The sequence below is a fragment of the Trichoderma aggressivum genome, assembly GCF_033847375.1.
Source record: "Trichoderma aggressivum f. europaeum strain CBS 100526 chromosome Unknown scaffold_002, whole genome shotgun sequence".
Classification (NCBI taxonomy): domain Eukaryota; kingdom Fungi; phylum Ascomycota; class Sordariomycetes; order Hypocreales; family Hypocreaceae; genus Trichoderma; species Trichoderma aggressivum.
This window is the reverse complement of record NW_026946368.1, coordinates 711,768-738,572: the sequence shown is the minus strand read 5'-3', so window position 1 is coordinate 738,572 and position 26,805 is coordinate 711,768. Positions and strand designations below refer to the sequence as shown.

The 26,805-nt window shown below is 51.7% G+C and overlaps 11 protein-coding genes across 11 annotated transcripts; 7 read left to right on the top strand and 4 right to left on the bottom strand.

Moving 5' to 3' along the window:
* Positions 1-568: 568 nt before the first annotated feature.
* Positions 569-945, top strand: Triagg1_1030 (uncharacterized protein; the record flags this gene model as incomplete). The annotated part of the gene is made up of 2 exons (XM_062903939.1): positions 569-787; positions 856-945. 2 exons carry the CDS (start codon positions 569-571, stop codon positions 943-945), a joined length of 309 nt encoding a protein of 102 aa, XP_062760254.1.
* Positions 946-2,155: 1,210 nt separating this feature from the next.
* On the top strand, positions 2,156-3,038 carry Triagg1_1029 (uncharacterized protein; the record flags this gene model as incomplete). Its single annotated transcript, XM_062903928.1, has 3 exons — positions 2,156-2,265; positions 2,356-2,637; positions 2,777-3,038. 3 exons carry the CDS (start codon positions 2,156-2,158, stop codon positions 3,036-3,038), a joined length of 654 nt encoding a protein of 217 aa, XP_062760253.1.
* Positions 3,039-3,438: 400 nt separating this feature from the next.
* Triagg1_1028 (uncharacterized protein) lies at positions 3,439-5,312 on the bottom strand (the record flags this gene model as incomplete). The annotated part of the gene is made up of 3 exons (XM_062903917.1): positions 3,439-3,631; positions 3,703-4,648; positions 4,841-5,312. 3 exons carry the CDS (start codon positions 5,310-5,312, stop codon positions 3,439-3,441), a joined length of 1,611 nt encoding a protein of 536 aa, XP_062760252.1.
* Positions 5,313-6,472: 1,160 nt separating this feature from the next.
* On the top strand, positions 6,473-11,340 carry Triagg1_1027 (uncharacterized protein; the record flags this gene model as incomplete). Its single annotated transcript, XM_062903906.1, has 3 exons — positions 6,473-6,808; positions 6,857-7,292; positions 7,340-11,340. The coding sequence occupies 3 exons, from the start codon at positions 6,473-6,475 to the stop codon at positions 11,338-11,340; spliced, it is 4,773 nt and encodes a 1,590-aa protein (XP_062760251.1).
* Positions 11,341-11,758: 418 nt separating this feature from the next.
* Positions 11,759-12,472, top strand: Triagg1_1026 (uncharacterized protein; the record flags this gene model as incomplete). Its single annotated transcript, XM_062903893.1, has 1 exon — positions 11,759-12,472. One exon carries the CDS (start codon positions 11,759-11,761, stop codon positions 12,470-12,472), a length of 714 nt encoding a protein of 237 aa, XP_062760250.1.
* A 513-nt stretch (positions 12,473-12,985) lies between these two features.
* Positions 12,986-15,085, top strand: Triagg1_1025 (uncharacterized protein; the record flags this gene model as incomplete). The annotated part of the gene is made up of 1 exon (XM_062903882.1): positions 12,986-15,085. One exon carries the CDS (start codon positions 12,986-12,988, stop codon positions 15,083-15,085), a length of 2,100 nt encoding a protein of 699 aa, XP_062760249.1.
* Positions 15,086-15,258: 173 nt separating this feature from the next.
* Triagg1_1024 (uncharacterized protein) lies at positions 15,259-17,165 on the bottom strand (the record flags this gene model as incomplete). The annotated part of the gene is made up of 2 exons (XM_062903871.1): positions 15,259-16,553; positions 16,607-17,165. 2 exons carry the CDS (start codon positions 17,163-17,165, stop codon positions 15,259-15,261), a joined length of 1,854 nt encoding a protein of 617 aa, XP_062760248.1.
* A 617-nt stretch (positions 17,166-17,782) lies between these two features.
* On the top strand, positions 17,783-19,260 carry Triagg1_1023 (uncharacterized protein; the record flags this gene model as incomplete). Its single annotated transcript, XM_062903860.1, has 2 exons — positions 17,783-17,837; positions 17,912-19,260. The coding sequence occupies 2 exons, from the start codon at positions 17,783-17,785 to the stop codon at positions 19,258-19,260; spliced, it is 1,404 nt and encodes a 467-aa protein (XP_062760247.1).
* Positions 19,261-19,560: 300 nt separating this feature from the next.
* On the bottom strand, positions 19,561-22,444 carry Triagg1_1022 (uncharacterized protein; the record flags this gene model as incomplete). Its single annotated transcript, XM_062903849.1, has 4 exons — positions 19,561-19,772; positions 19,833-21,236; positions 21,296-21,528; positions 21,792-22,444. 4 exons carry the CDS (start codon positions 22,442-22,444, stop codon positions 19,561-19,563), a joined length of 2,502 nt encoding a protein of 833 aa, XP_062760246.1.
* An 860-nt stretch (positions 22,445-23,304) lies between these two features.
* Positions 23,305-24,996, top strand: Triagg1_1021 (uncharacterized protein; the record flags this gene model as incomplete). Its single annotated transcript, XM_062903838.1, has 5 exons — positions 23,305-23,481; positions 23,529-23,654; positions 23,713-23,790; positions 23,867-24,552; positions 24,609-24,996. 5 exons carry the CDS (start codon positions 23,305-23,307, stop codon positions 24,994-24,996), a joined length of 1,455 nt encoding a protein of 484 aa, XP_062760245.1.
* A 518-nt stretch (positions 24,997-25,514) lies between these two features.
* On the bottom strand, positions 25,515-26,294 carry Triagg1_1020 (uncharacterized protein; the record flags this gene model as incomplete). Its single annotated transcript, XM_062903827.1, has 1 exon — positions 25,515-26,294. The coding sequence occupies one exon, from the start codon at positions 26,292-26,294 to the stop codon at positions 25,515-25,517; it is 780 nt and encodes a 259-aa protein (XP_062760244.1).
* Between the last annotated feature and the right edge of the window lie 511 nt (positions 26,295-26,805).

Genomic DNA, 26,805 nt, shown 5'->3' with positions numbered 1-26,805 from the left:
GATTGATTAAGAAGGACAGGAAGGGGAAGAAAAAAAGGTGTGGTGAAGCTGAGACGCTGGGAGGAAGGAAATTGCTGGATCATCCCTGGCCAATACGGCATGAGACAAAGCTTTGAGGCTTTGAATATCTATGGATGCAGAGGAATTGCGCTTATGTCTGGACGATATGTATAACAACTGTAATTAGATGGTCGTAGGTAGCTCACAGATGGTTCTTGTTGAACCATACACACACAACTTGCGCCAACTTGGTGAGACGGGCCGTGAACATGCATGAAGACAAAGACGAGCTTTGTATCAAGACTGTGGCAATGAAATGCGCTCCTACGAGGACGCTCAACAGTGTCCATTATTATAGAGCCAAAATTATTACTTGGCTTCATTTTTGGAGCAAAATATCTGTCTTCACCTTTTCGAAATGGGAAATGTTGTGCTGAAGGCGAAGCTCAACACCGGCAAACCACGTGACCTGTAAAAGCAGATCGCAAACCTCCAAGTCCCCCCCCCCAAAAAAACCGGCCCACGATGTCTTATCTCTCGCAGCCCAGCACAATCAGCACAATCGACAATGGCATCCCTGCTGCGCACGCTCTCTCTGGCCGCAGGGCTTTTGCGCTCCTCTCAGGTTGTCAAGCCGTTTGCGGCCGGCAGCTTTGCGACGGCAACGAGCCCGGCTTCCTCGTGGATGGGATGGCTGTCCAAGCCCGCCGCAGTTGGAGGAAGCCTGCAGCAGACGCGGGGCATGAAGGTTCACAGCTCGGTCAAGAAGAGGTGTGAGCACTGCAAGGTGGGTTTGGATTTGGATTTGAGTCTCTGCTATGGGCTGGAGGGTGTTCTAAATCTTTGAATTTGCAGGTTGTTCGACGAAAGGCCGGCAAGCGACATAATGGATACTTGTACATTATCTGCAAGGCCAACCCTCGACACAAGCAGCGACAGAGCTAAGCGGCTGCGAAGATGGTTCTTCTTTTTTTTGACGACGACGACGACGACACCCGGACGAGTGGGCGTTCTGTATACTATTGGCACATAAACGGTGACGAAAGGGAGCGACGAACAAAGACGAAAAAAATTACACACACAACGGCCTGGCAAAAGCAATTGATAAACGATACTACGGCAATGGCTTCGGAAGACGTGGAGGACGTGGCACGAGCTCAAGTTCGGACTGATTCTGGAGGAGATGCTCGAGAAATGACGGTTCGAGTGCCGTTGTAAAATGTACAATTCTATGTAGTGTTACATACCCCCGATATACCTCTCCATGCTTTCCCATTCCGTCTTGCCCGTTGATAAAAGATATCTTATGTGAGACTTGTTTGCCGGAGAGGGTTCCAAGTTAGCGGCGGAAAATTATACGCAGGGGGGGATTGAGCAGTGACATACGATATCTTGGACGTTGCGATGCCGCTCAAACTCATCCCGAGCATATTTGCGGGATTCGGCTCTTGTCCGAGCATCTGCAATGCGTTTTGTGCCTCTCCAGATAGTTCGATATAATGCCAGAGCTTTTGTCCGTTGAAGAAACTTGAATTGACTTATTAGCTTGCTGTGGTGAGGATCTCAGAAGGCGGGCCTAACTGCTCTGGTTGACGTACGTGATCGAGGCTTATCGTCGGTTTGAGCCGAGAGGCCGGCCGTTGGGTGGCATAGCCACGGCCGAGGGGCAGCAGGCGGATGCCGGGATTCATGAAGGATTATTCATTGAGCCTGAAATAGACTATTGTACAAGGAAAAGGAAGAAGAGCTTTTTGTTATGTGGATTTCTAATCAGATGAGGCAACTCGAAAAAGTTGGCGATGTATTGAGAAAAAGAGCTTGAGTCGGGCAAACTTCGGGTATGGGGCGGCGGGTTGGAGACGGCTTCGGTGAGTGAGGAAGGTACACCGACATTGATGGGCTTGATCTATTCCATCATGTAAAAGTTTCAATACTTGCTTGGATTGTTTGTTGAGAGTCAAAATCTAGGTGATTTCAACACTACAGAGTCTCTGGGGTCGCATTATTCGAATTCAGTAGCCAGTGGAATATTTCCAGGACCTAGTTTCGATAGGGCCTTTGGCTCCATATCGATTTACACGGGACGCTTTTAGCATTTCTTCATATTGCCTACAGTACATCGCCAGGGTTGGAAAAAGATACGAGATTGCGCACAATGGCTGAAGAAGAAAGAAACGAACCCGGAAAATCTCAGAAAATCACCCCAATCGCGACGGCCAACAAGAAGACGGACGAAGAGTTCATCAGAGATTATATAAAACCGAGGTAGGGATGACATACATCCTACACAAGCCCCTGCCCATCACATTACATCAAGACATTCAACTAATTCAACAATGTTCATTTGTCCCATAGCCAAGAATGGGCAACATGGACACATCCACTCACACAAAAACCCTACTCGCTCGAGTTTCTATCCTCACACGAGCTCAGCAAAGATGACTTCCGGACCTGCTTTGGCATCATCGAAACGACAAGCGGCGTGGATTACAAGAATTCCTCTGTGGGATGGCATCCCGCTATGAAAAGGAAAGAGATGAAGTCGCCGGATCTCCGGTACATACTCGTCAAAGACGACGGTGCGGTCAAGGGGTTTACATCGCTGATGCCTACGTTTGAGAATCACGAACCTGTGCTGTATTGCTATGAAGTACATTTGCTTCCCGAACTTCAAGGGCAAGTTATTTTCCTTCTCCTCGTCTTTTCTATGGCTCTACTATTCCCTGTTCCAACTCACGTTTCTACCTCAAGCTTACCTATTGATATCGCCTGCTAGATCCGGCCTCGGCAAGCAGCTCATGAACCAACTCATCACCATTGCGGAAAACATCCCGTCAACCAAGAAAGTGATGCTCACTTGCTTCACAAGCAATCTCAACGGCCTCAAGTTCTACGAAAAACTCGGCTTCACGAAAGATGGATTTTCCCCCAGGGATCGCACTTTAAGAGGCGGGAAAGTGGTGCGTCCTGATTATGTGATTTTGAGTCGTGTGACTGCACATGGAGGGTTGGATGGGGAGTTGAGGGCTATCAACTAGATTATATAGACATTCGAAGCGTTTCAATGAATTATACAATGTCAAATACTCGTATCAGCCGCAGCTCGAGTCTCCAAGGCTCTGATCAAGCCCAAAAATCAAGCAGAAAATTTCACAGCATGGCTCTCCAAGTCACTCTGAATTTTGGCATGCCCCGGGGGGGCCGCCGCTCTTTATTAAGTTTATGAAAATAATCATCATTCATGTCATCAAAAGCGCCAAGCCTGCCTCTAGAATCATTGCTGGGAGGTCTTTTGTTTACTCGATAGCTTCCAAGCTTATCACCACACGCATCCTATACCCAAACTCCAGAAATCAAATACAGCCTTCCCTTTTTAGCCACTCCTTTTTGTACCGGAACCCTATCCGGAACCCCTTTTTGTTTCATCAATCATTTCCTTCATGCGTAGAGCTTCTTCTCATACGACTCCATGTTGACGTTGCCCTCCAACTGAGCGCTGGCAGTGCGAAGCTCAAATCGCAACACACCGTTGGTAGCACAGTCCTGAAGCTCCTTCAAGCTGCGCATGCCGCAGTCCTGCATGGAGTGCTTCAGGCCAGCAGCAAGGTAGGGGACGAACTTGGAGATAGATCTGATTACATGTCAGCTCGGATATTCACGCGTATATGAGAGAAAGGGGGGTGGATTGTGCGTCAAACTTACCCTCGGTGAGCCACGGAACCGGAGACACCCTGAGCAACCAAGACACTGTCGCCTTCAGAGAAGTAACGAGCAGTACCGGCGTTGCTCTTCTGGCTGTCCTTGCCACCGCCACCAGCCTTCTTGTCCTGCATGGCATCAATGCTGCCCATGCCACGGTAAGCCTTGACCAGCTTGCCTTCGCGCGAGACGAAAGAAGTACCGGGAGACTCGGTAGTACCAGCCAGGAGACCACCCATCATGATGCTGGAAGCACCGAGAGCAAGACCCTTGGCAATGTGGCCAACATTCTGGATACCACCATCGGCAATGCAGGGCACGCCGAAACGAGCAGCAAAGGTGCTGACTGCGTGGACGGCAGCGGCCTGAGGTCGGCCAACAGCCATGACCTCCTGGGTAATACAGGCTGAACCACTGCCCATACCAATTCGAAGACCGTCAACTCCGGCGGCAATGAGGCTGGCAGCCTGCTCGCGGGTAACGACGTTACCGCCGATGACGTCCAGGCTGGGGAACTCAGCCTTGATCCACTTGATCATTTCCACCTGGTACATGCTGTTACCCTGGGAGCTGTCAAGGATGACAATGTCAAGACCAGCATCAACAAGCTTCTGCAGACGGATCTTGTCCTCTGGGCGAGTGCCAATGGCAGCAGCGCAGATGAGCTGCTTGCTATCGGGAAGCTTAGAAGCCAAAGGGAAGTGCTGGTTCTTGGTCAAGTCGGAGCGGGAGATCATGGCAACCAGGTTGAAGTCCTTGTCCACGATGGGCAGTTTGCCCTTCTTGGACTGGGACAGGATCTTGTTGGCCTCGAGAAGGGTGACACCAGCGGGGGCAGTGATGAGCTCAGTGACCATGACCTTGGAGACTGGTGCGTTGAAGTCATCCTCGAATTGGATGTCTCGGTTGGTGACAATACCAAGGAGCTTGGAGCCGATCTTTCCGTCCTCTATGTCAAATTAGTCAGGATGCTGTCCATGTACAAATTTGGACAACATTGAGAATGAAACATGTGCTGGTCATAGTAATGGTGGTCCTCAGGACAAAGGTCTTTTGGTGGAACGAAAGTTATAATTGAAATGGTTTATAATCATTGCAGTGTGAAATGGGAGACATAGAATCGAGTGAAAAATTTTCTTACCGGTGACTGGGAAACCTCCGAAGCCCCATTTCTCCTTAAGAGCCTTGGCCTCGCCAACGGTGGTGTCACGGCTGATGACAACAGGGTCGAGGATGAAGCCGTTCTCGTAACGCTTCACCTTGCGGACCATGTCGGCCTGAGCATCGGGAGAGCAGTTGTGGTGGATAACACCCAAACCGCCCTGCAGAGCCATGTGAATGGCCATCTCGTGCTCTGTGACAGTGTCCATGGGGGAGGAGACGAAGGGAGTCTTGAGCGTGATGCGCTTGGTGATGGGCGAGTCGAGAGTGACCTCGGAGGCAGGGAAGCCAATGTAGCCAGGCAAGATGAGGAAGTCGTTGTAGGTCAGGCCACCGTGCTTGGCCGTGTCCATAAGCTCTTGTCTGTCGAGGCCATCGCGAGACTTGTACTCTCCCAGCACCTCCAGAGCGGTGGTGTGGTCGAGGACCTTGACAGAGCCGTTGGTGGCCATTTGATCTATTCTTGGCTTTTCTTTTGGAAGATTGAAAGGAATAGATGGCAGACAAAGAGCGAGGATAAAGGCTGTGAATCAAATCTAGTCAAAAAATTGATCGAAGCCTTTTCCCGAGAGAAAAGAGAAAAAGAGAAAAAATCTTGACTTGAAACTTTTTTTTTTAAGGGCCTGCCTGGGATCCACCATTGCGAGGAGGGGCAGCGCCAATGCGGGGGCTAAAAAATTGGAATGAATTACAGGTACTGATGTCTAAGCGGTTTGTTAATCAAGGCTACCCTGCAATTTTTGGAGTTCACATGGCGTTTACTGCTACAGCAGATTGACTTTCTACTATAGGTAGTTACGATATGATCTATTTAACTGAACTTTGTGTGCTCTCCATCACTTTGGATGGAAACTTTTTGTTGGCAGGTAGGTAGGTTTAGAAATATAGTACCCATTGTGGCTTCGTACGTACATGATTGGAGATGTTTCCGTGGCATATTTCCATTCTGAGGGTGTGCTCGTGCTCCAATGGCTGTGAATCACTTTATCCGACCCCACAAGTGAAGCCGGATAAGTGCGTGAACATGTTTGTACGAGTGTCATTCTGAAGGAATATGTATTTGTCCGCTTCGATACACCTGAAGAACAAAGGACAAAGGCATTCATGTCCATGTTCTGCAAGTACTGGCTAAACAAGGTACGAAAGAACAGCCCACCTCTGGCTGCGACTGTGCCCCTCCATTGCCGCCGTCAGGTACATGCTGGTACCTGTACCCTGCCCACTGCGTACTATACCTCACAAATTGGGCCATCCAAGGCTCCAGTACGTCACTTCTCGATCGTGTGACGGAGAATCTTCGGTACAGTCTGCATGCATGTGCATACGCGGACTAGCCATGAGAGATGGGGAAGCTGTGCAGAGTATCGACCTTGAGATCTAATTAGCTCTTTTCTCGATTGCGAATCGAAAGTTGCGGCTTGATTTGCCTTGCAGGGCGATCAAAGGTCGCATCGCCAGAGTCTTTCAGTGCATGAGCTTGCGACAGCTCCTGTGAACTGCCGACCTTGGCTGGCCCGTGCCGTCACCGAAGCACCAGGGCATGCTTACACTGCCTCGATAGCCCTTTGTCGACGTGCTGCATGCTGGACAATGTCATGGACTTTGCGACACCATGTCTGACCCTGAAGAAGCATCTCCTGCTGGAGAGCGAGCGGACGATTACGAGAACCCAGCCCCTGCCGCAGAAAACGATAGCGAAAACGACGACGAGGCCGACGTCCCTCAGCTCGAGCAGCCAGACACACCGGAAGACCCAAGCTCTGTGAATGCGGAGGAAGAGGAGAAGAACCATGTCATAGATGACAACCTCCTAGAGCCACCTGTTCGAAATGGGGATATTTCCGAGATTACGTCGGCGGATGCAAGCTCCATCGATGCGATCCCGCGGAGGGCAGGGAGTCCCATTGAATCCGTCACTTCTGCGCCGGGAGACTCCCCCTCGGTTCAGGTATGCGATGCTTTCTCCATGGTTAGGGAAGCCGTCTGACAGGCATAGGGCTCGCGCATATCCTCACCGGGCAGCAGTGTGTTGCCGTCATTTGCCTCCCGTCCGGGCATCAGCAGTCCCACGCCGTCCTTCCGACCCTTTGATCGACGCTTCCAATCCCGAATAGCATCATTCAACGCCCTCAGCCCTCGTCCATCGACCCCTACGTTTATGCCAAATCACAGTCGACATGCCTCCTTCAACTCCATTTTCCCGTCAGAGCAAGCCGATACTGATACACCGTCGCCCCCATGGGAGGTTGTGAGGTGGACAAGGCTGAAGAAGCTAAACAGCTATGCGTTCTCGGAATCGGGGAGGCGTAATTTCGGATCTCCTACCTGTCTTGCTGTGTCCGCATTCATTGTTTTGGGAACCTCCAAAGGCATCATCTTGGTTTTTGATTACAGTCAAAATCTAAAAACCATCATAGGACCTGGTACCAAAGGTATGTGCCAAATGAGATGTGTAAATGTGCAAGGCTAATCCCGATAGCTATCGAATCTGGACCCATCACTGCACTTGCTATATCGGCAGATCACACCATTATAGCCGGAGGCCATGCAAGTGGTAACATCTTCACTTGGGATACAGGACGACCATCACGACCCTTCCTCACAATCTCACGCCTGGATGATTCTCAGGTACAAAACAGGACTCTCGATGGCCACATGCCTGATGCGCCTGTTATTCATCTAGGCTTTTTGGGCACTCGACATACAGCTTTTGTGTCTGCTGATGGCCATGGCATGGCATTCTCCCATCTTGCCACGAGGGGTACTGGGCCTCTTGGAAGAACGGTCAAGACGACAAGGATATTGGGTCGATATCCGAATGCGCCTATGCAGCCGGGAAAAGTAATAAAGCCCAGCACTGTCCTCGCTTTTGCACCTCTTCCACTAGGAAACGTCGAGCGCGAGACTGACAAGATGGGGCTGACAGCCATGTTAACCCCTTATTTGCTCGTTATTGTGTCTACCACTCCAGTAGCACAGACGCAGCACAAGTCTGCACGCCCCAAGGATGTTCCGGCTCATAGTGCCATGACGGGCTGTTTGGCTTGGTTTCCTGCCGTAAATCTCAAGGTTGCAGATGCACACACCGGCTCAACCACCTCAAAAGCTAAGCTGGCCTATTGTTGGTCTAATGTGCTCACAGTACTGGATGTGGATGAGATTCCTGGCGACGATAGTGATCCGCCATCATTGAGATTTAAAGCTCGAAGCAGGTGGAAATGCGAAGAGGCGATTGCTGCGGTGCAGTGGCTCAGTCGCTCCGTGTTGACAGTCTTGACCATCTCTCAAAGACTGATTGTCCTGGAGGATAGAACCATGCGCATGACGGAAGCATTTGACCTACTGGAGAGATACATCTACCATACTGACCTTTTCTCCCAGCAGCTGCATACCCTTGTGGAACATTTAGACGAGAATGATGTGTCCATGCATGGAGTTGTAGCCGATGCGTTTTATATGAGCTTCAAGGCATACAAAGGGAGAATGTTCCTCTTGGGTTTCAACGATGTTGCTATAGGGGCATTATCAAATTGGGCAGATCGGCTGATTGCCACAATGGAGCATGGTGACTACATAGGGGCTACCCAGCTGGCTACCTCATACTACACTGGCGACGCCAATAAACTGACAGTCGGCCTCCCTGACGATACTGAGCTAAGGCACAGCATGGTTCGCGACAAGATCATGGAGATTACGAGTGCCTCCCTAAAATACGCCTTTGCACAAAGGCAGAAGAACAAGGCGTCTGTGGATAATGATCATTTGAAACAGCTTGCCGAAACTTGCTTTGTGGCATGCCAAACTGTTGGCAATACTGACTATCTGTTTGACGAGCTGTATGAATGGTATAGCGATGCCGATGTCGAGGGCATATTTCTCGAAACCCTTGAGCCTTTTGTCCTCGACCAAACGATTCGTATCGTCCCGCCCACGGTGGTCAAGGACATGGTCAGCTACTATGTCATCAAAGGCTGGGAAAGCAGACTTGAGGAATTGATATGCCATATGGAAACTGCCACTCTCGACTTGGACCAGCTCACAATCCTCTGCAAGCAGCACAATCTGTATGATGCGCTTACCTATGTCTGGAACCAAGCCCTGCAAGATTACATTACACCAATGATCGACCTGCTTAGCCTTCTGGTCCCGTTGATGTCGAACGGGGATTCTGTTCCCGATAACACGGCTGACGATTACTACGGTGTCAATGCGGTCAAGATTTTTCCTTACCTCTCTTACACTCTTACCGGTCGTGTTTACCCCAGCGGTGAAATCATGGACGAAGAGACAGCGAATAGAGCCAAGGCCGAGATTTATTGGTTTTACTTTTCTGGCAAGACCATTTCATGGCCCAAAGGCAGTGGTAGAGAATTTCTCACCAGACCCGACGCAGAATCGGAGCCTGCGTTCCCTTATCTGAGAATGATTCTCAAATTCGACGCCCCGAGCTTCCTCAGTGCCCTCAATGAAGCATTTGAAGATTCCTTTCTTAACGACTCTTCCGAGAAGCAACCTAGGGGTAGTAGCTCCAGAGCAGACATACCAGAGGAGCAGATCTTTGGCCTGACAATCAATCGACAATACGTTTTATCCATCTTGCTCGACGTGATGAATCCGTCGGATTTTGCACCGGCTGATACCATCTATCTCGACATGTTCATTGCTCGAAATCTTCCCAAGTTCCCCCAATATCTGCTCTTCTCTGGTACAACCTTGTCAAAAGTCCTTACCGGGCTTTGCAACTACCCCGGCCCTGATCTTGCCGAAGATGCACAATTGAGCGCCGAATACCTTCTATCAGTTTATCACCCATCAGACATGCCTGCGTTAATGCCATTGTTCAAGACGGCAGGCTTCTACCGAATTCTGAAACGAATATACAAGGTTGACAAGCAATTTGGAAAGCTCGTACAGACGTTCTTTGAAGATCCAGAAGATCAGGACTTGGTGTTTGACTGTATTGCGGAGTGCTTACGACCCCATAGTGAACTGAACCAACGACAACAGCACGAAGTCTTGACCATTGTCGAAAACCACGCAAGAGGTTTGCTTGAGTTGAATCCCGAGCGCTCGGCCTCAACCCTTGCTCTACAAACGATCGAACTACACCAGCATATTCTCGATTCCGCAGAGGATGCCCCTGAGCTACAGCATGCTTATCTAAAGACATTACTGGAGCCAGAAGATCCGCTGGCAGATGGGCAGCTAACGCACGAGCGGCTACTTGTCGAGCGATATGTTCGACTGATGTGTAAATTTGACGCACAACACGTGTCAGAATACATTGGGCTCGTCCAGTCGGTCGATCTTCAACTGGATAACTTGTTACCCACTATGGAAGAAACGGGTGTGGTGGATGCCGCTGTTGTGCTCATAGCCCGAGCAGGACAAGTTGCCATGGCTATGGATCGTTTAGTCCGTCATCTGGGCACGCTCGAATCCGCCATGGAAGCACTCTTGCACTCATCCAGCACACAAGACGGTGCAGAGGGCAGTGCACCGTCGCTGGAAGCATCAGCTGAAGCTCTTCTTGAAAGCCTGCAGAATTATGTCCATGTTGGGATTTGGTTGTGTCAGGAGCAGACAAAATCTACAAGGAGAGTCAGTGTGGTATCGAAGAATAAGACGGCCCAGGAGAACCTGTCAGCAGATGAAGGTCTCTGGCTGAGCCTCATTGGTGCTTGTGTACAGGCCACTCAAAACCTGTCACCGGCCATACAAGCCGCTGCGAGCGGCAGTGCCTTTGATGAGGAGAAGCTCTTGGCGAAGCTGCGATCGCTTGTGCAGCATACCTTTACTTCGCTCCTTGTTTCCACTTCAAGCCAAGTTTCGAATCAAGCAAATGGCCAGTTGGGCTCCAATGTTTTGTCAAGTGCAGGGTCCAATCTCTCGTTCCTACGAATATTGAGAGCGTTCCTTGCAAAGGCGGCGGCATCATCGCCAAGCTTGGCTGATCTTCGCAGTGTGCTTGCGTCCATTTTCTCAGCTTACGCATACGAGGAGTCTATACTTCGTCTGTCGAACCGTCTCCTGGAACGAAGCCTCTTCACAAGCGTGGACACATCTGTCGAGCTTAGACAGCGCGGGTGGAGGCCGCGCGGTTCTACATGCGAGGCATGCGGCAAAAGAGTCTGGGGCCCAGGTCTCGCCGGTGCGACAGTGTTTGAGGCCTGGGAAGACAAGCAAGCGGCGGAAGACGTGGCCAGACAGCAGAGGCAAACGCAAGTTGCGGAACGAGCCAAGGGCCACGCAAGAGTGTCAGATCGGAGGAGTAAGGGGAAGAGCTTGGACATGCGGCCGTCAAGCATGCTCATCGAGCAAATCGCTGGGAAGTCGAACAAAGACCAGGTCTTGGGGCCGCTCGTCGTGCTGGCTTGTCGGCACATTTACCACCAGACCTGCCTAGATGCGCTGCAAGAGAAGCAGGAGAATGGCGTCTTGCCTAGGGAACTGGATTACAAGTGTCCTATTGATGGATAAAATACGGCGATGAAGTAAGGAGGTTAAACATGATGTGTCTATCTACCAACGTGTACATGGGAGCAAGCAAAGCGATTGGGCGACAGGTATTGGTGTCTTGTTAATCATGGCGAATTGAGATAGCAGCCACTGTTTTTGTTTTGGCATATGAATAGACAAGAGATATGAAGTTGACGAATTAATTATACCTCGCGTACAGCTTAATGCAGATATACTACCTTATTCCCAATGGCTTGGCTTTGATGGACATGTGGCGTTGGCTCTGTGAAAGTGCTGTGATCAACCAAATGTGGCGGAGGTATTGCCGAATCCCGTATTCCGCATCAGGTACCTTCGATTAGTTTGATAGTTCGTTCCATCTTTGTTCCTTCGCAATTCTACCAGCTCCAACACTCTCAGCCAAAACAGGCATTTCACCATGTCTGGCACCGACGAAGACGGACTCGATGGCGAGTACATCTCAGACAACCAATCCTCGGGTTCTTCGGACCAGGAATCGCCGCCGCCGCCGCTCTCGCAGAACTACTTTGCGCCTCCATTCTACGGCCGACCACCCACGCCTCTGCCTCCATCTCCGTCTCTGACCTCGCTGCTACGGCCATCGCGTCCAACGACTCCCGATGCATCGGACGACGACATCGCACCCGTCCCGCGCACGGCGCCCAGGGTGCCGACGTACGAGTACTACGGCTTCGTGCTGTACCTGTTCAGCAGCCTCATCTTCCTCATGTACCTCCTCTGGAGCTACCTCCCGTCGCCGTTCCTGCACGCGCTGGGCATATACTACTACCCGGACCGCTGGTGGGCGCTGGCGGTCCCCGCGTTCCTGGTGATGACGCTGGTCTACATCTACGTGGCGCTGGCGGCGTACAACCTGGAGATTTTGACGGTGCCGATGACGAGCGTGGAGACGATTGTGGACGGGGCGGGCAAGCTGGCGGTGATTGATTCCAAGGGGAGGCTCAAGGGGAGCAGCAAGCGGGAGAGGAAGGTCGAGAGCAACGGGAAGCTGAGGTGGAGGGAGATTTGGAACGAGGGGACGGATGCGGTGCTGGATATTCCGCTGGCGGGCGTCTGCGAGGTGTTGTATGGGGAGGGGAGGGAGATGTCTGATGGTGACGAGGGGAGTTGAGGATGGACACGGATTGGGGATTCTTGTGTGATGGATGATTTATGGCGTTTTTGGTGGAATAAGCGGGCAATGGGTTTAGACATTCGTATCTACAGCTGTTTGAAGGATATACCCATGGCTGCTTGATATTAGCAGATTAGCAGTTTTGAGGTTTGATGACGGAAGGAATTGTATACTAAAATAGACTAATGCATCTCATAAAAAACAGAACTTTGCGCTTGGAATTGTAACTTCTAGTACTTATTTAACTTATTCCAACATCAAGCAGAATACCTGTACTGGAGTTGCACATTGATGTTGATATTCAAACATCCATTGCTGGGCCCAAGTGGTTTAGCGCCATCTTGTAGCGGCTCACCCCACTACAGCCTTGCAGCAAAAAAAGTTGCACGGCTGAGCTACAAAATTTCTACATACAAACCAGCAACCACAAAAAAAATCCTTGAATATCCTTGGTAAAACCAGGCGCAAACCACGACAATTTCTTATTTTTCTTGTCGCGCCTCTCACACAATGGACATCCTCAAGGTCTTGTCGCGCGGCACCAAGAAGAGCGCAAAATCCTCGCTCTCAGGCGGCAGCGCCGTCGGCAAACTCCCGTCCTCGGGCACAAAGACGAACCCGCAGCTCTACCACGACGAGGTCCGCGGCCACAAGCGGAAGCGCGATGTCGAAGAGCCCGAGAGCAAGATCCCCGAGGTGCTGCCGGACGTCGACTTTTTTGCACCCAAGGACGTTGCCGAGTCGAAACCTGCAAAGGCCGAGTCGAAAAAGGGCAAGCGAGCGGCGAGTCCCGTCGTTGAGGCGGCCAAGTTGCTGAGTGCGGATGAGTGTCGGCAATTGTTGCGATCGCATCGACTCAAGGTCACGCTGCTGTATAAGCGGGAGGAGCAACACAAGGTCAAGAAGTCCAAGAAGAAGAAGGCTGTTGTTGAGGTCAAGAAGGACAAGAAGCCGCAGCTGGCTCCCCAGCCATTGGAGACTTTCGGCCAGTTGCGAAGCACATACAACCTCTCGAGGCGGGTGGCTGAGAACCTGTCGTACCAGGGCTATAAAATACCGACAGAAGTTCAGATGGGAAGCATGCCGTTGCTCATTCGGCCGGACATGGCCTTGAGCGAGGAGCAGGGACTGGAGAATGGTGTTGATTTGCTGGCCGTTGCGCCAACTGGCAGTGGAAAGACGATTAGCTTTCTTGTGCCAACAATCAACAACATTATGAGGAGGAGAGCGCACGGCAAGTTACATGGCATTCATGAGCTCGAAGCCATTGTGATTGTGCCGACTCGAGAGCTTGCCTACCAGATTGTCAATGTTGGCAACCAGTTGGTGAAGGGAACCGGACTCAAGGTGGTCGGCATGAGAAAGGGCATGATTCTTGCTGCTGAGAGTCAAGATATTGGCGAGGATAGCTCGGACGAGGAAGAAGATGATGCGGAGGAATCTGACGAAGAGGAAGAAGAAAAACATGCAAAGCCGAAGGTGGTCTCAAAAGTGGACATTTTGATTACAACGCCTCTTTTGCTGCTCAACTTCCTAACCTGTGGCTCAGCAAACACTCAAAAGGTCCTGCCCACCGTCCGAAACCTCATACTGGACGAAGCCGATGTGCTCCTCGACCCGTTGTTCCGCGAACAAACTCTTGGTATCTGGACGGCCTGCAATAACCCAGATCTTGGCCTTTCGTTCTGGTCCGCAACCATGGGCTCCAATATCGAGACGCTGGTTACGGAAAGGCTGGCTGCGAGGGCCGAGTCTCTGAGTATTCCCCAAAGGCCACTGGTTCGCTTGGTTGTCGGCCTAAAGGACACGGCCGTGCCCAATATTGTGCACAGGTTGATTTACACTGCGAGCGAACAGGGAAAGCTTCTCGCTCTGCGGCAGCTCTTGCGGCCTACTTCGAGCATTGACTCGGGGCCGCCATTGCGGCCGCCTTTCCTCGTGTTTACGCAGACTATTGACCGAGCCACTGCACTGCAAGAGGAGCTCAAGTATGATATCCCGCTTGAGGCAGGTGGCTCATCTAGGATAGCTGCCTTACATAGCGGTCTTCCGGATGCAGCCCGAGCGGCCATCATGCGCAAGTTCCGGGCTGGCGAGATTTGGGTTCTCATCACGACCGATGTATTGGCCCGAGGTGTTGATTTCGCTGGCGTCAACGGGGTCTTGAACTACGACGTGCCTGGCTCGAGTGCCGCCTACGTGCACCGTGCAGGAAGAACAGGGCGAGCTGGTCGAGAAGGCGGCATAGCCGTCACGTTTTATACTAAGGAGGATATCCCCTTTGTCAAGACTGTGGCCAATGTCATTGCCGAGAGTGAAAAGCAGGCCGGCAAGACAGGGGACGAGGCTGGGGTGCAGAAGTGGCTGCTCGATGCGCTGCCAAACGTGGGCAAGGAGGATAGGAAGAAGCTCAAGGAGAGGGGTGTTGAGTCGAGGAGGAGCGGAAACAAGGCCATGATTACATCCAAGAGCGGATACGAGCGGCGCAAGGAGCATAACAGGAAGGGTGCTATTGAGGGGAGCAAGAAGAGGAAGCTGGAGGTTAATGATGATGATGAAGATGGTGCCAAGGGCAAGGGAGACGGTGAATGGGGTGGATTTGACGATTAGTTTAGGCATGATATCCAATATATACAGCACACATCTTGTGGATTCATTTGGCAATCGGGTCTGTATCCTTTTATCATATTGTACACAAAGTCTCCTCATACTCTTACATGGTATTTACTGTAGTACCTATACAATGCGCATATTTCCAAGTCTATTCATGGGAACCGAAGCGTCTATTTCTCATTACCCTTCTCATCAGCTGACAGCCCAACAACATTCCGTATCGTGCCGAAGCTCAAGCAGTCGCTGATGCGGTTGGCGCCCGAAAAGAGCATCACCAGACGCTCGACGCCGCATCCCCAGCCACCAGTGGGGGGAAGGCCATAGTCGAGGGCCTTTACATAACTTTGGTCAAGCGGGGAGGCCTCCCACTCATCCTCTTCAGCTTCAACAATATCCGCGGCGTCACTGTCCAAAGGCGCCGGTTCTGCGAATCCGACAGTGCCGTCGGGTTTGTTCACGAGGCTGCGGTGGACGGCGAGTTTTCGTTTCTGCTCCTCCGGGTTGTTCTCCTCTTCGTACATGTTGGCGAGCTCCCGGCCGCCGATGAAGAGCTCTGCACGGGCAGACACTAGCTGATATGTCTTTGGGCAAAGGAAGCTCTTTGCGAGGGGCGACATGCAGGCGGGATGGTGCGTGATCAGGATAGGCTCCGTAAAGGACATGGGCTCTAGATACGTCGCGGCGAGTCGGTCAAGGAGCTTTGGGAGAGACGTGGGCACCTCGCCGGGGACCTCAATGCCCGAAAGCTTCAGGACTGCGAGCAGTTCGGGAAGGGCGCCATCTTCCGCGGTGAGCCTCGGGAAGCGAATCCCAATGGCTTCCTCTAGAGCAGGGATAAACTCCACTTGCTTGAAGGGCCGGGTGAATTTGCTGAGGTCGATAGGCGGCAGAGTAGTAAGCTGTGTAGATATCAGCTCTTGAGAGTATTTTGCGAGGCTGTATATCAGCTCCTCCGTCTCCTTGACGAGATCAGGCAGGTTGGTATAAGCACTGTAGAATTCACACATTGTGAACTCGGGATTGTGAGTGGCATCGACGCCCTCGTTTCGGAAGGCAGGGCCCATCTCGAAGACCTTGTCTACACCTCCAACGACAAGGCGTTTCAGCCATAGTTCGGGTGCGATTCTAAGCGCAAGATCCTTGCCTCGGAATTCTGTAGCTCGGGTCACAAACGGCCGGGCGACCGCACCACCGGCGTTCTCAGCAAGAATGGGTGTTTGGAATTCGAGGAATCGTTTGGAGTGGAAATAATCCCGCATTCGCTTCATAATCTCGGCCCGCAGTCTCAAGATGTCGACGACATCCCGGTTCACCAGCATATCGACATGACGCTCTTGCATCTTGGTCTTGGGATCCGTGAGCTTCTCGGGGACCTGCTCCATGGATGGGGACAAGAGTTCAGGCAGCTCTCGAGCCTCTAACGAGAGCTGCCCCGTGTTTGTACGAGTGGCAATACCGGTGACCGCTACCAATTAATTAGCCTCGGAAGAGACAGGAAGAGGAGCTCAATAGGCCTACATATATGGTCTCCAACTTGAATCAGGTTTCTAAGAAGGCGGAATTTATGAACACGCGACTCTTGCTCTGAAGCAACTTTGCTCTTGTTGATCATGATCTGAACTTTTTGGAATTCGTTGGTAATGTCGAGGAAGATGAGCGAGCTTCCCACAACACGCTTCGACCGAATCCGCCCAGACAAAGTGACGGGCTCGTTCGAAAGCTCATGTTGAGACCCCTGCAAGAACTCAGGGACGCTCTTCCTAATGGACGACGATTCTAATCGAGGATAAGCCTCGGGGTATAGCGGACTCTCGCTCTTTTGGTCCTCTTGCAGCTCCTTCTGGCGATGTCTCTTGAACGGCGAGACAACGTCATGCTCCTCCTGCTCCTCCTTGACAAACCTCGAAGACTCGTTAATCCGAATGCCAGGCTTGGCGGACAGAGCTCGGGTCGATTGTCTGCTGGGAGCCCATCGCCATGGTGCAGTTAGAAGTGCAGCTCCAGGGCCACAAGACCTTGAGCTACTATTCAACGCAGCAGACTGGCGTGCCAGTCTCATGCAGCTGGCGGACCTCATCTCTTCTGAACAGAACAAATTAGCTTTTGCCGTGACGTGGTAAGGGCCAAGTTCCAAGAAATGAATGGTAATGTGTGAGGATCAGTCAATAGCAAGTTGTTTATCTCCAACAGCCGAAGCCGTTTCAATCGCAGCGGTTCTGAAGCGAGAATGCAAGTTCATCATGATGGGAAAGAATAAGAAAAAATAAAAGTAAAAATAACAATAAAACTGTTGGTAACTTACAAACATAGCGACGGCACTGCACCATATGCCTCACGTGCAAAACCAATTGCAGGTATAGATGCAATGCACATCCAAAGATCCGGACTCCAGATGCTTTGCAGGATGCAAATTTCTGCCTCGTCCGGACCGTGTGGGCGATATTTATTTTCTTTTTTTTTTTCCTCCAGCGCCGAAGCTCCCCCGTAATTGGAGACACCCCGCCAAATGCATGACGCTCACTGGCTGAGCCGAGCGCAACACCAACCGCAGCAGGCCAGGCCGAAATTTATTCCGACGCGCCATTCCTCTTGTACCTCCAACCTCCCTCACAAGCGCGACGTTCCCACCAGAGCTCGACGCAACTTTGGGCCATCTCGACCAATTGGCCATCATCACAAGCATTGATCGCAATCATGGCCCAGCAGCCTTTGCCCACGTCGGCGCAGCCAACCGACATTTACGGCGGAGGTGCGTTTGCAGTGACACTGCCTTTGAGAGCAGAGCAAGAGCAAGACAGAATAGCTAACGGTGTTGGGGTGCAGATGAGGTCTCTGCCCTTGTTCTCGACCCCGGCTACTGCAACACGCGCGCAGGTTTTGCCGGCGAAGATGTCCCCAAATCAATCCTGCCGTCCTTCTACGGCCACATCACCAACGACCCCCCGCGAGACCTGTTTGGCGATGAGTGCATCATCCCTCGCGACGACTTCGAGGTCCGCAACTACATGAACAAGGACAGCGTCGTGGAGGATTGGGATGTCGCCGCCAAGATGTGGGAATTTATGCTGGTCAAGCGCCTGCAGCCCGAGAGACAGACACCCCCGTCCAAGAATGGGCTGAATGACGATGTGAAAGACCAGGACGGCGAGGGCGATGTCGCGATGGAGGAGATTGAGGGCCAGGAAAAGCCTCTGGAGGAATTCCCATTGCTGATGACGGAAGCTCCCTGGAACTCGCCCAAGGCGCGTGAAAAGGCCATTGAGCTTAGCATGGAGAGCTGGGGGACCCCGGCCTTTTGGTTGAGCCGGACGCCTGTTCTGTCCGCCTTCGCTGCTGGCAAAGCGACTGCGCTTGTCATCGATATCGGCGGCGCAAACACCTCCGTCACAGCTATCCACGACGGCATGGTTCTCAAGCGATCTATCCAGCGATCACCCGCGGGTGGGCTGTGGTTGTCTTCGCAGATCCGCAACATGTGGGAAACCTCTGAACCCAAGGTCGACTTGATCCCGACATTCATGGTTGAGAATAAGACTCCCGTGGATGCCCTCGCTCCCGCCCAGGCACGACTACGCGAATTCCCATACAAGATTCATGACTCCTTCCGAGCATTCGAAGAGGAGCGGCTGCTGACCGAGTTCAAAGAGTCCGTCGTCGAGGTTTGGCGTGGTCCGGGACGGTATGGCGCCGCTGGGAATGAGGAGTACATCAAGTCACAGCCTGGCCGCGTATTTGAGATGCCCGATGGCTACAACCAGATGTGGCGCGAGCAGCGGTTCAAGGTGGCCGAGGGAATGTGGGACGAGAACGCCGGATACCCCGTTCCCGAGGCGGAGCGTCTCACCAAGGCTCAGACCATTCCTGAGCTTATCCGCTCTGCTCTCAACGCCATCGATGTTGACCTTCGGGGCAACCTACTCGCCAACGTTGTCGTTACTGGCAGCACAAGCTTGATCAATGGCTTCAACGACCGACTCAACAACGAGCTGACGGCCATGTATCCCGGATTGAAGATCAAGATTCACGCGGCCGGCTTGTCGAGTGAGCGAAGGTTCGGTGCCTGGATCGGCGGTAGCATTCTGGCCAGTCTGGGTACTTTCCACCAAATGTGGATATCCAAGAAGGAGTATGAGGAAAACGGACCGGGCATTGTTGAGAAACGATGCAAATAGAGGATATAATTCCTAATATTGGGGGCTATGTTTCTGGTGGAGGATAATGGCGTACGGAGTTGGATGAGAGATGCTAATGCTATGTAACTACATATATTTTGGGAGCAGGAAGATACTGCAACTCAAACCTGACCAGACACGCCGAGGTATGCGTAGATCTTAAAAAGCTACTTTTTGCAACATGATGAATAATTGTCCATCTATTGCCATGTAAGCTAGAGGCACATCCCTTCGTCAACTATCTATATTGCTTCCACTCAATAGCTGTAGTCCAAGCACAAGCTACATCAACGTTAGATACTAGGTAGCAAAGCTGACCTTGACTTCGACTTCGTCCTTTAGTCCAGGCTCCTCCAGCTTCATATCTTCCCACGCCTTCTCGACATCTACTTCAAGTACATGCCCATCGTTTTGCGAGATACGCACAGTCTCTACTGGAACCGCCTGATCCTGAAGCATAACGATAAAGTCTTCATTGAGAGCCAGGTCGGGTAATGCAGAGACATAAACACCTGAAGGGGAACCACCGTTAGAAACCACGCTCCAACCTGGATCTGTCTTGTTTCACTTACCGAAAACTCCCAAAGCCTTCAACTTGACAACAACCGATGCCCTTCCGTTCTCCTTCATGGCGACACTACTGGCTGCGATGGCTACACCTCCGGTCATCTTGCTAATAAGCCCAAGATTCGCCACCCACATGTCTCCATGTTTCTGGCCTGTCAGAGGCACGGCGTGGAATGCTGTAAGAATCTCGTACCCTCGCACGTCTAAAGATCCGGTGATGAGCGAAGTTGGGTTTCCAATGTTCATAGGCACCGACGTCTTTCCGGTGACATGAGCTCGAACAACATAGTGCACAGAGGGCACTGTGCCTGGGAAGCAGGAAAGGGGTATGAGTTCGGTGAGCGGGCGGGCTGAGATGTTGAATATGGCAACCATTGATGTGCCGGTCTCCGACGCTCCATGATAACTACCGACCTTGAGGAGCAAATCGTCATCATAGCCAATATAAGGATGAATGGACTTTCCCAAGACACTTGGTCGGAAGATGACGGTTTTCCCTTTGGGGGTCACACCCGTCATTTGCTTTATCAGGTCGATATTGTGCTCCCCAGGAACATCTGTTATATAAATCGGGCCTCCGCTAACACATCTCGCCGCAGCGTGGAAACCAGAGTAATCATGCACCGTTTGGAACATGTCCCAATCAGGAAGAACGTTGAGATACTCCATGAAAATACTGTTGTAGGCATTTGTCCACACATGCCAGGGGTGCGACGATGGAATTTGCGGGAAGAAGTCGTCTGAATTGCGGACGAGCAAGGCAGGCCGATTTGGCAGCATCTGGGAATTGAACAGCGCCTGTGGGATCTGCGACATGCAGGATATAGCCTTGACGCTGAAGTAGCGAAGAGAAGCGAGGTTCCATGTATCTAGATATGTGTTGATGAGCTCGCGTCTGACGGAAGCGCTGAGCCACATGTCAACCATGAACTGCGCGTCTGTTTTGACGCCATCAACGCCAGCGTCGGAGAGAAATTTGTAAAAGTCTTCGTAGAATTGGGCAACGTCTTCTTTGGCAATTACCGTCATCTTGCCGCCAAGTGGTAGATTGCGTCGTTTGGCTTCCTCGCGAACGACTTCAACCGTCTTGTATTTCTTGGCGAGCTTTCCATTAGGGGAGATACCGCCCCAGTATCCCAAAAGAGCATGCCAAACTGCAATGTGTTGGATGTTTGGGCTTCTTTGACGGATTTTCGTAATAGCTGCTTTGAGACCGTTTGGAAAGCCTTGTGGTTCGGCCTCAAAATCAGCCCATCCGTATTGAAACTGGCTAGGACCTTGGTAGTCGATTGACTGCCAGTTATCGTCAATTATTAGAGACGTGATGTTTATGTTGTGTTTTTCCAGTTTGTCAATTGCGTCAAGGATCTTTTCCTCAGTAAGCCTTTGGCCAAGTGCATTCCATGTACCTAGAGAGCCATTAGCATATGTTGCCCCAAAATAGAGGGAAGAAATTGGATGAACGAACAGAAGCCAAGCCCATCATACCAGTTCTCAAGCCACTCCGGCCGAACTGCGTCAGCAAGTGTCTTTAATTCGGTTTCCAAAGCTTGGTTTGCGCTTCGTGCCTTCATCACAAGCGTCCTTGCGTGGTACATCACAGCCGCAACGGCTTTTTCAAAGTCATTTCCTTCGGCCACGAGAATGACAACCTTTTCATCTGAAAGCGAGTCGTTTCGCACATTTACCGAGACGGCACCACTGGAAGTGTGTTGGAAAACTGGCACTAAATCGTTTGTACCAGAGACAGCGAGCAGAACCATGTTTCTGCCTTCTGGGCTCTGAAAAGCCAACAGTATTGCATCTTTATCAAGCGAGAAGTGTGTCTTTCCATGGCGTGGTGCTAGCCATGGAGACCAAAGTCGGACAATAGCAAACCACCTAATGGCCTTCTCGTTAGACTCTGCTGTGTTATTTCCAAATGATGAAGAGTTAGTTTGAAGAAAGAACTTGTCACTGCTGACCTGAGAAAAGAACCCCAAGGGGTTCCAAGCTGAACATCAGTGTATGAAGACAAATCGTTTTCTCCGGGAGGCACCGCAGTCTCGAGAGACCATAGTTGAGTTTTTGGTGCTTGGCTCATGCGAGACGTAACCTTCCACGCTGGATCAAGTCCTTGAATAAGGTTGTTCAAATCGTCAGACTCGGTGGGAGCGGGGAGTAGCACAATGTGGCCATCCTCCACCCCTTGCTCATCACGGATCCATCTCCAGGGATCATTGGCATTGGGGCGGAACTTGATAGTGAATCGTAATGATTTCTTGAAAGACAATTTTGTTGCAAAGTATTTTCTAGAGACGGCTTCTGATTCGACATGGAGAGCTTGAGGTGCCCCGGTGCTCGTTATCCTAGGTATTTCACCGTCGATCCAGTCCTCTCCATCAATTGAATGCCAGAGAGAAAGTTCCCAGCTCTCTTCAGATCGAAACTTTGGTATCTCCAACAACGCAGTGAATGAAACGCCGTCAGAGCTTTCCACTGACGTTGCCTGGCTCAAAGGCGGGTAGCTTTGGATCAGCGCTTTCATGTTTTCGGCCACGGGAGCTGGTTCGGGTTTTTGCTTTGGTATGTAAAGAGTCTTGAAGTCGTTTGCAAAGTCATATGTTTCAGGCGCCATTGAGATTGTTCTACGCAAGTAACAGATGATTAGTTGAACAGGTAGGTGAAGGCACGGTTGGTTCCCGTTGTTGGGAGGAACAGGTTGCGGTTAAGCGAGGATGTTTAGGTGAGACGAGTAAATGACAAAATTATATATTCAGGCGAAAGAAATTGCACAAGTTTGACTGGCTATTAGAGAAAAAGATATGAGCAAGTGTCGGGCTTGGGAGAGTGAGATGCATGCAGTGAGGAAACACTAACAGCGAAGATGGCTTCCCCGCAAGAAACAGCAAAGAGGCCTTAAGGAGGGGCTCAGAGAGGGGTGAAGAAGTGAATAACAAAGCCCCTGGATTTATCGCATCAGAAGTAAACTGAATGATGACAGAGTCTATTTGGTCATTTCCCTCAACAGCATGTGTAACCCATACTGTAATTCCATAAGGCAACTATCTTGTCATTGGGTGCCAATCGAGAGGTACATGTACGCAAGCACCTGTAGGCATTAAAGTGGGCATTATTTGACACAAGATGAACACCATTGTTTATAATCGATATTTTCTCTTCCTACTCTTTATAAATGAGTCTAGCATTCATATTTTATTATTTCACAGTCCATTTTGCTCCATTATGTAGGATTGTGTTGCACTTTGTATCTTGGTGAATATACTTGCATTCTGGCTCGGATGATGCTGTTAGTAAATTCGCGCTCCTGATTGGCCGGCTGCTTCGGTGTGGTCGGGCATCGGAGCTGGTCGGAATGACTAAGCAGGCCGAAACCTCGAAATTAAGGCCACAACCCGCCCAGCAAAGCTTCTTGCCGAGCAGTGGAAAGATTTCATCAAACCGCTCAATTGACCATCAATCCCCCAAACCTCCGCCATGGCGTCCCGCAGATTAGCTTTGAACTTGTCGCAAGGCTTGCGAGCCCGTTCCGGCCTCTCAGCCGCCGGATCTCTGCGACGAGGCTTTGCTACGCCCTCGACCGTGGGCAAGACCCAGACAACGACTCTCAAGAACGGCTTGACTGTGAGCGCCAACTCCGAGGGCCAATTGGCCGTGTGTCGTGGCCGTGGACGCCCGTCTTGCTAACGTACGAGCACCAGGTCGCCACCGAGTACTCACCATGGGCTCAGACTTCCACCGTCGGCATGTGGATTGACGCTGGTTCCCGCGCTGAGACCAACGAGACCAACGGCACTGCCCACTTCCTCGAGCACCTGGCCTTCAAGGTGGGATGTCCCGATATGGCATCGTGAGAGCCCGGGAAAGGCTGACAATTGTTTCAAGGGTACCGCAAAGCGATCGCAGCATCAATTGGAGCTCGAGATTGAGAATATGGGTGGCCACCTGAACGCCTACACCTCGGTTGGTCCCTTTTTTTCCTCACTCGCAATAAGCGCATCTAGAAAAAATCAAATCGAACCACTAACACGACCCTCAGCGCGAGAACACCGTCTACTTCGCCAAGGCCTTCAACTCCGATGTCCCTCAGACCGTCGACATCCTGTCCGATATCCTGCAAAACTCCAAGCTCGAGCCTTCCGCCATCGAGCGCGAGCGCGACGTCATTCTCCGAGAGTCCGAGGAGGTTGAGAAGCAGGTTGAGGAGGTTGTCTTTGACCACCTGCACGCCACTGCCTTCCAGCACCAGCCCCTTGGCCGCACCATCCTTGGACCCCGCCAGAACATCCGTGACATTACCCGCACCGAGCTCACCAACTACATCAAGACCAACTACACTGCCGACCGCATGGTTCTCGCTGCTGCTGGTGGCGTTCCCCACGAGCAGCTGGTTGAGCTTGCCGAGAAGCACTTCTCCGGCCTTGCCAGCCAGGGACCCCAGACTGAGGCCTACCTCCTGTCCAAGCAGAAGGCTGACTTTGTCGGCTCTGATGTCCGTGTTCGTGACGACACCATGGCCACTGCCAACGTTGCCATCGCTGTCGAGGGTGTTAGCTGGAACTCTGAGGATTACTTCACTGCTCTCGTCGCTCAGGCCATCGTTGGCAACTACGACAAGGCCATGGGTAACGCCCCTCACCAGGGCAGCAAGCTGAGCGGCTACGTCCACAAGCACGAGCTGGCCAACAGCTTCATGAGCTTCTCCACCAGCTACAGCGACACTGGGTAAGTTTGAAGCGGCGATTAAACGCGAAGGAGCGATAAACTAACTGCCTCGACAGTCTCTGGGGTATCTACCTCGTCACTGACAACACCACCCGCCTGGACGACCTTGTCCACTTCGCCATCCGCGAGTGGATGCGTCTCTGCACCAACGTCAGCCAAGCCGAGGTCGAGCGCGCCAAGGCCCAGCTGAAGGCCTCTATCCTGCTGTCCCTGGATGGCACCACCGCTGTTGCCGAGGATATCGGTCGCCAGCTCATCACCACTGGCCGCCGCGCCAGCCCCGGCGAGATCGAGCGCAAGATCGATGCCATCACCGACAAGGACGTCACCGACTTTGCTAACCGATACCTGTGGGACAAGGACATCGCCATCAGCGCCGTCGGCAAGATTGAGGGTCTGTTCGATTACCAGCGACTGAGGAACACCATGAAGCCTAAGTTCTAAGGGTAGAGTGGGCACAACCGAGGAAGGGGGAGGAGGAATTGTCTAAAAAAAAGCAAAGACCCGGGTATAGAGTGTATGAGATACCGTTTTACAGGCCTAGTGTACCATAAATTTCCCACATTCTTAAAACCAAGTGCTGTTCGCGCAGAGATGCTTGTGATGAAAGGTTTTGTTTCCATTTGGACAATGGTGCAGTACGTCTGGATCCTCATTGTTAATAAGATGAAGCTAATAGTGGCAACATGCAATGATGCACAGCTCTCATTCACCTGTAAGCATATCTGGCCTACTGATACGTTTTCGCAATTTGGTATGTGCTTCATAGAATCAGGCAAAATGATCTTCCAATTATGAGGTGGATCGATATAGATACTACTCGGTACATATAGAGAGAGGGCCATGTAACCACTCTACACCTTTTGCTATCCTTTCTCCCAACGCCTAAAACGCCCGGCATCAAACAATCCTGGCAAAACATCCAAGGTTCAGAGCCATCCGATGAAAATGCAATATTGAGTCTAGCTCTCCTCAGCCATCTCTGCATCCACATCGTCGCCAAAGACATCGTCCACCGTCCCTCCCTCAACACCGTCGCCACCGATATCTTCAGGATCCGGTCCTTCAATGCCCTCCATGGCATCACCTTGCTGAGAAGCTGAACTCTCGCCATCCTCGTCCACATCATCTTCATCCCACATGTCCTTGAGTCCCCAACTTGTCCCACTAAGAACAAATCTTTCGCTCGGCAGCCGAACACCCCATTCGTTTGGCACAATCTTTGGCAACGCAATCTTGTTTCGGTCTCGCGCTAGCTCCTGCATGTACTCTTTGCTGATGCCGCCTCCACTGCTTCCCCCGCGGAATTGATAGCCTAGGCGGGCGGCGATGGCAACCTTGACGGCATTCGCGCTGACGCTGGCATCGCCTGAGGGAGCGGCAGTGGCACCTGCGCCGGAAGCTGAGGGCTTAGATCCAGCCTGTGTAACGTACGGATCGCCGGAGAGGTGCAGTGCGTCGCTGAGGACGGAGGAGGTATGTCGGTAGGCAAAGTCCAGGAGTAGGAGAGGCACTCGCTGCTCATAAGAGGTGACTCCCTGTGAAGTGAGCAGGAGCTCAACGAGGCGTGAGTCGCGCGGTTTGGGTGCGGCAGAGGGCGGCTGGTGTGTCGAAGGCTGTGGGGGTTGAGAAGAAGCAGCCGGGGGTTGGCTTGTGGTTGTGGTCTGAGTATTGGGAATTGTTTGGGATGTGTTGGCGGACGGAGCTGTCACGCCATTTGTCTGAGGCTGACTCGAAGACATGGTATCGGAATAGAGCGAGGGAAGAGTTGTGCGGCCTGCCGACCAGAATGAGAGCTGGAGCTGGTCGATATATAGAGAATATGCGGCGACGCAGGCGGAGTGCGGGTTGGAGCAGCAAGGGATATCGGGGGGATTGGTATCAAAGTCCAGATTCCGAATAATCCTCTCCTCGGGTATCAGTACGGCAACGCATATAAGAACAACGAACAAATCAAGTTGTGACTCTGCAATGCATCTCGCGAGCTGTAGCTAAAGAATCGCATCCGAGCAATTGGATGGTTCGCGGTCGGTCGCGGTGCATCGCAGTCGCTGTCGGATTATTGTTAATCCGGAAACTCATTTGCTGCACTCGGCGTGCACAGACCACACCTTAAATCTAGCCCAATGGCAGCGTTGCAATTCAGTGGATGTGACGGGCTGTAATCACCACGCCTGCAGTGGCCTTGGAGGGGCTCGAGGCTCTGGAAAAAAAAGATTCAGCGCACGCTTTCAGCAGACAGCTGGTGGCGAC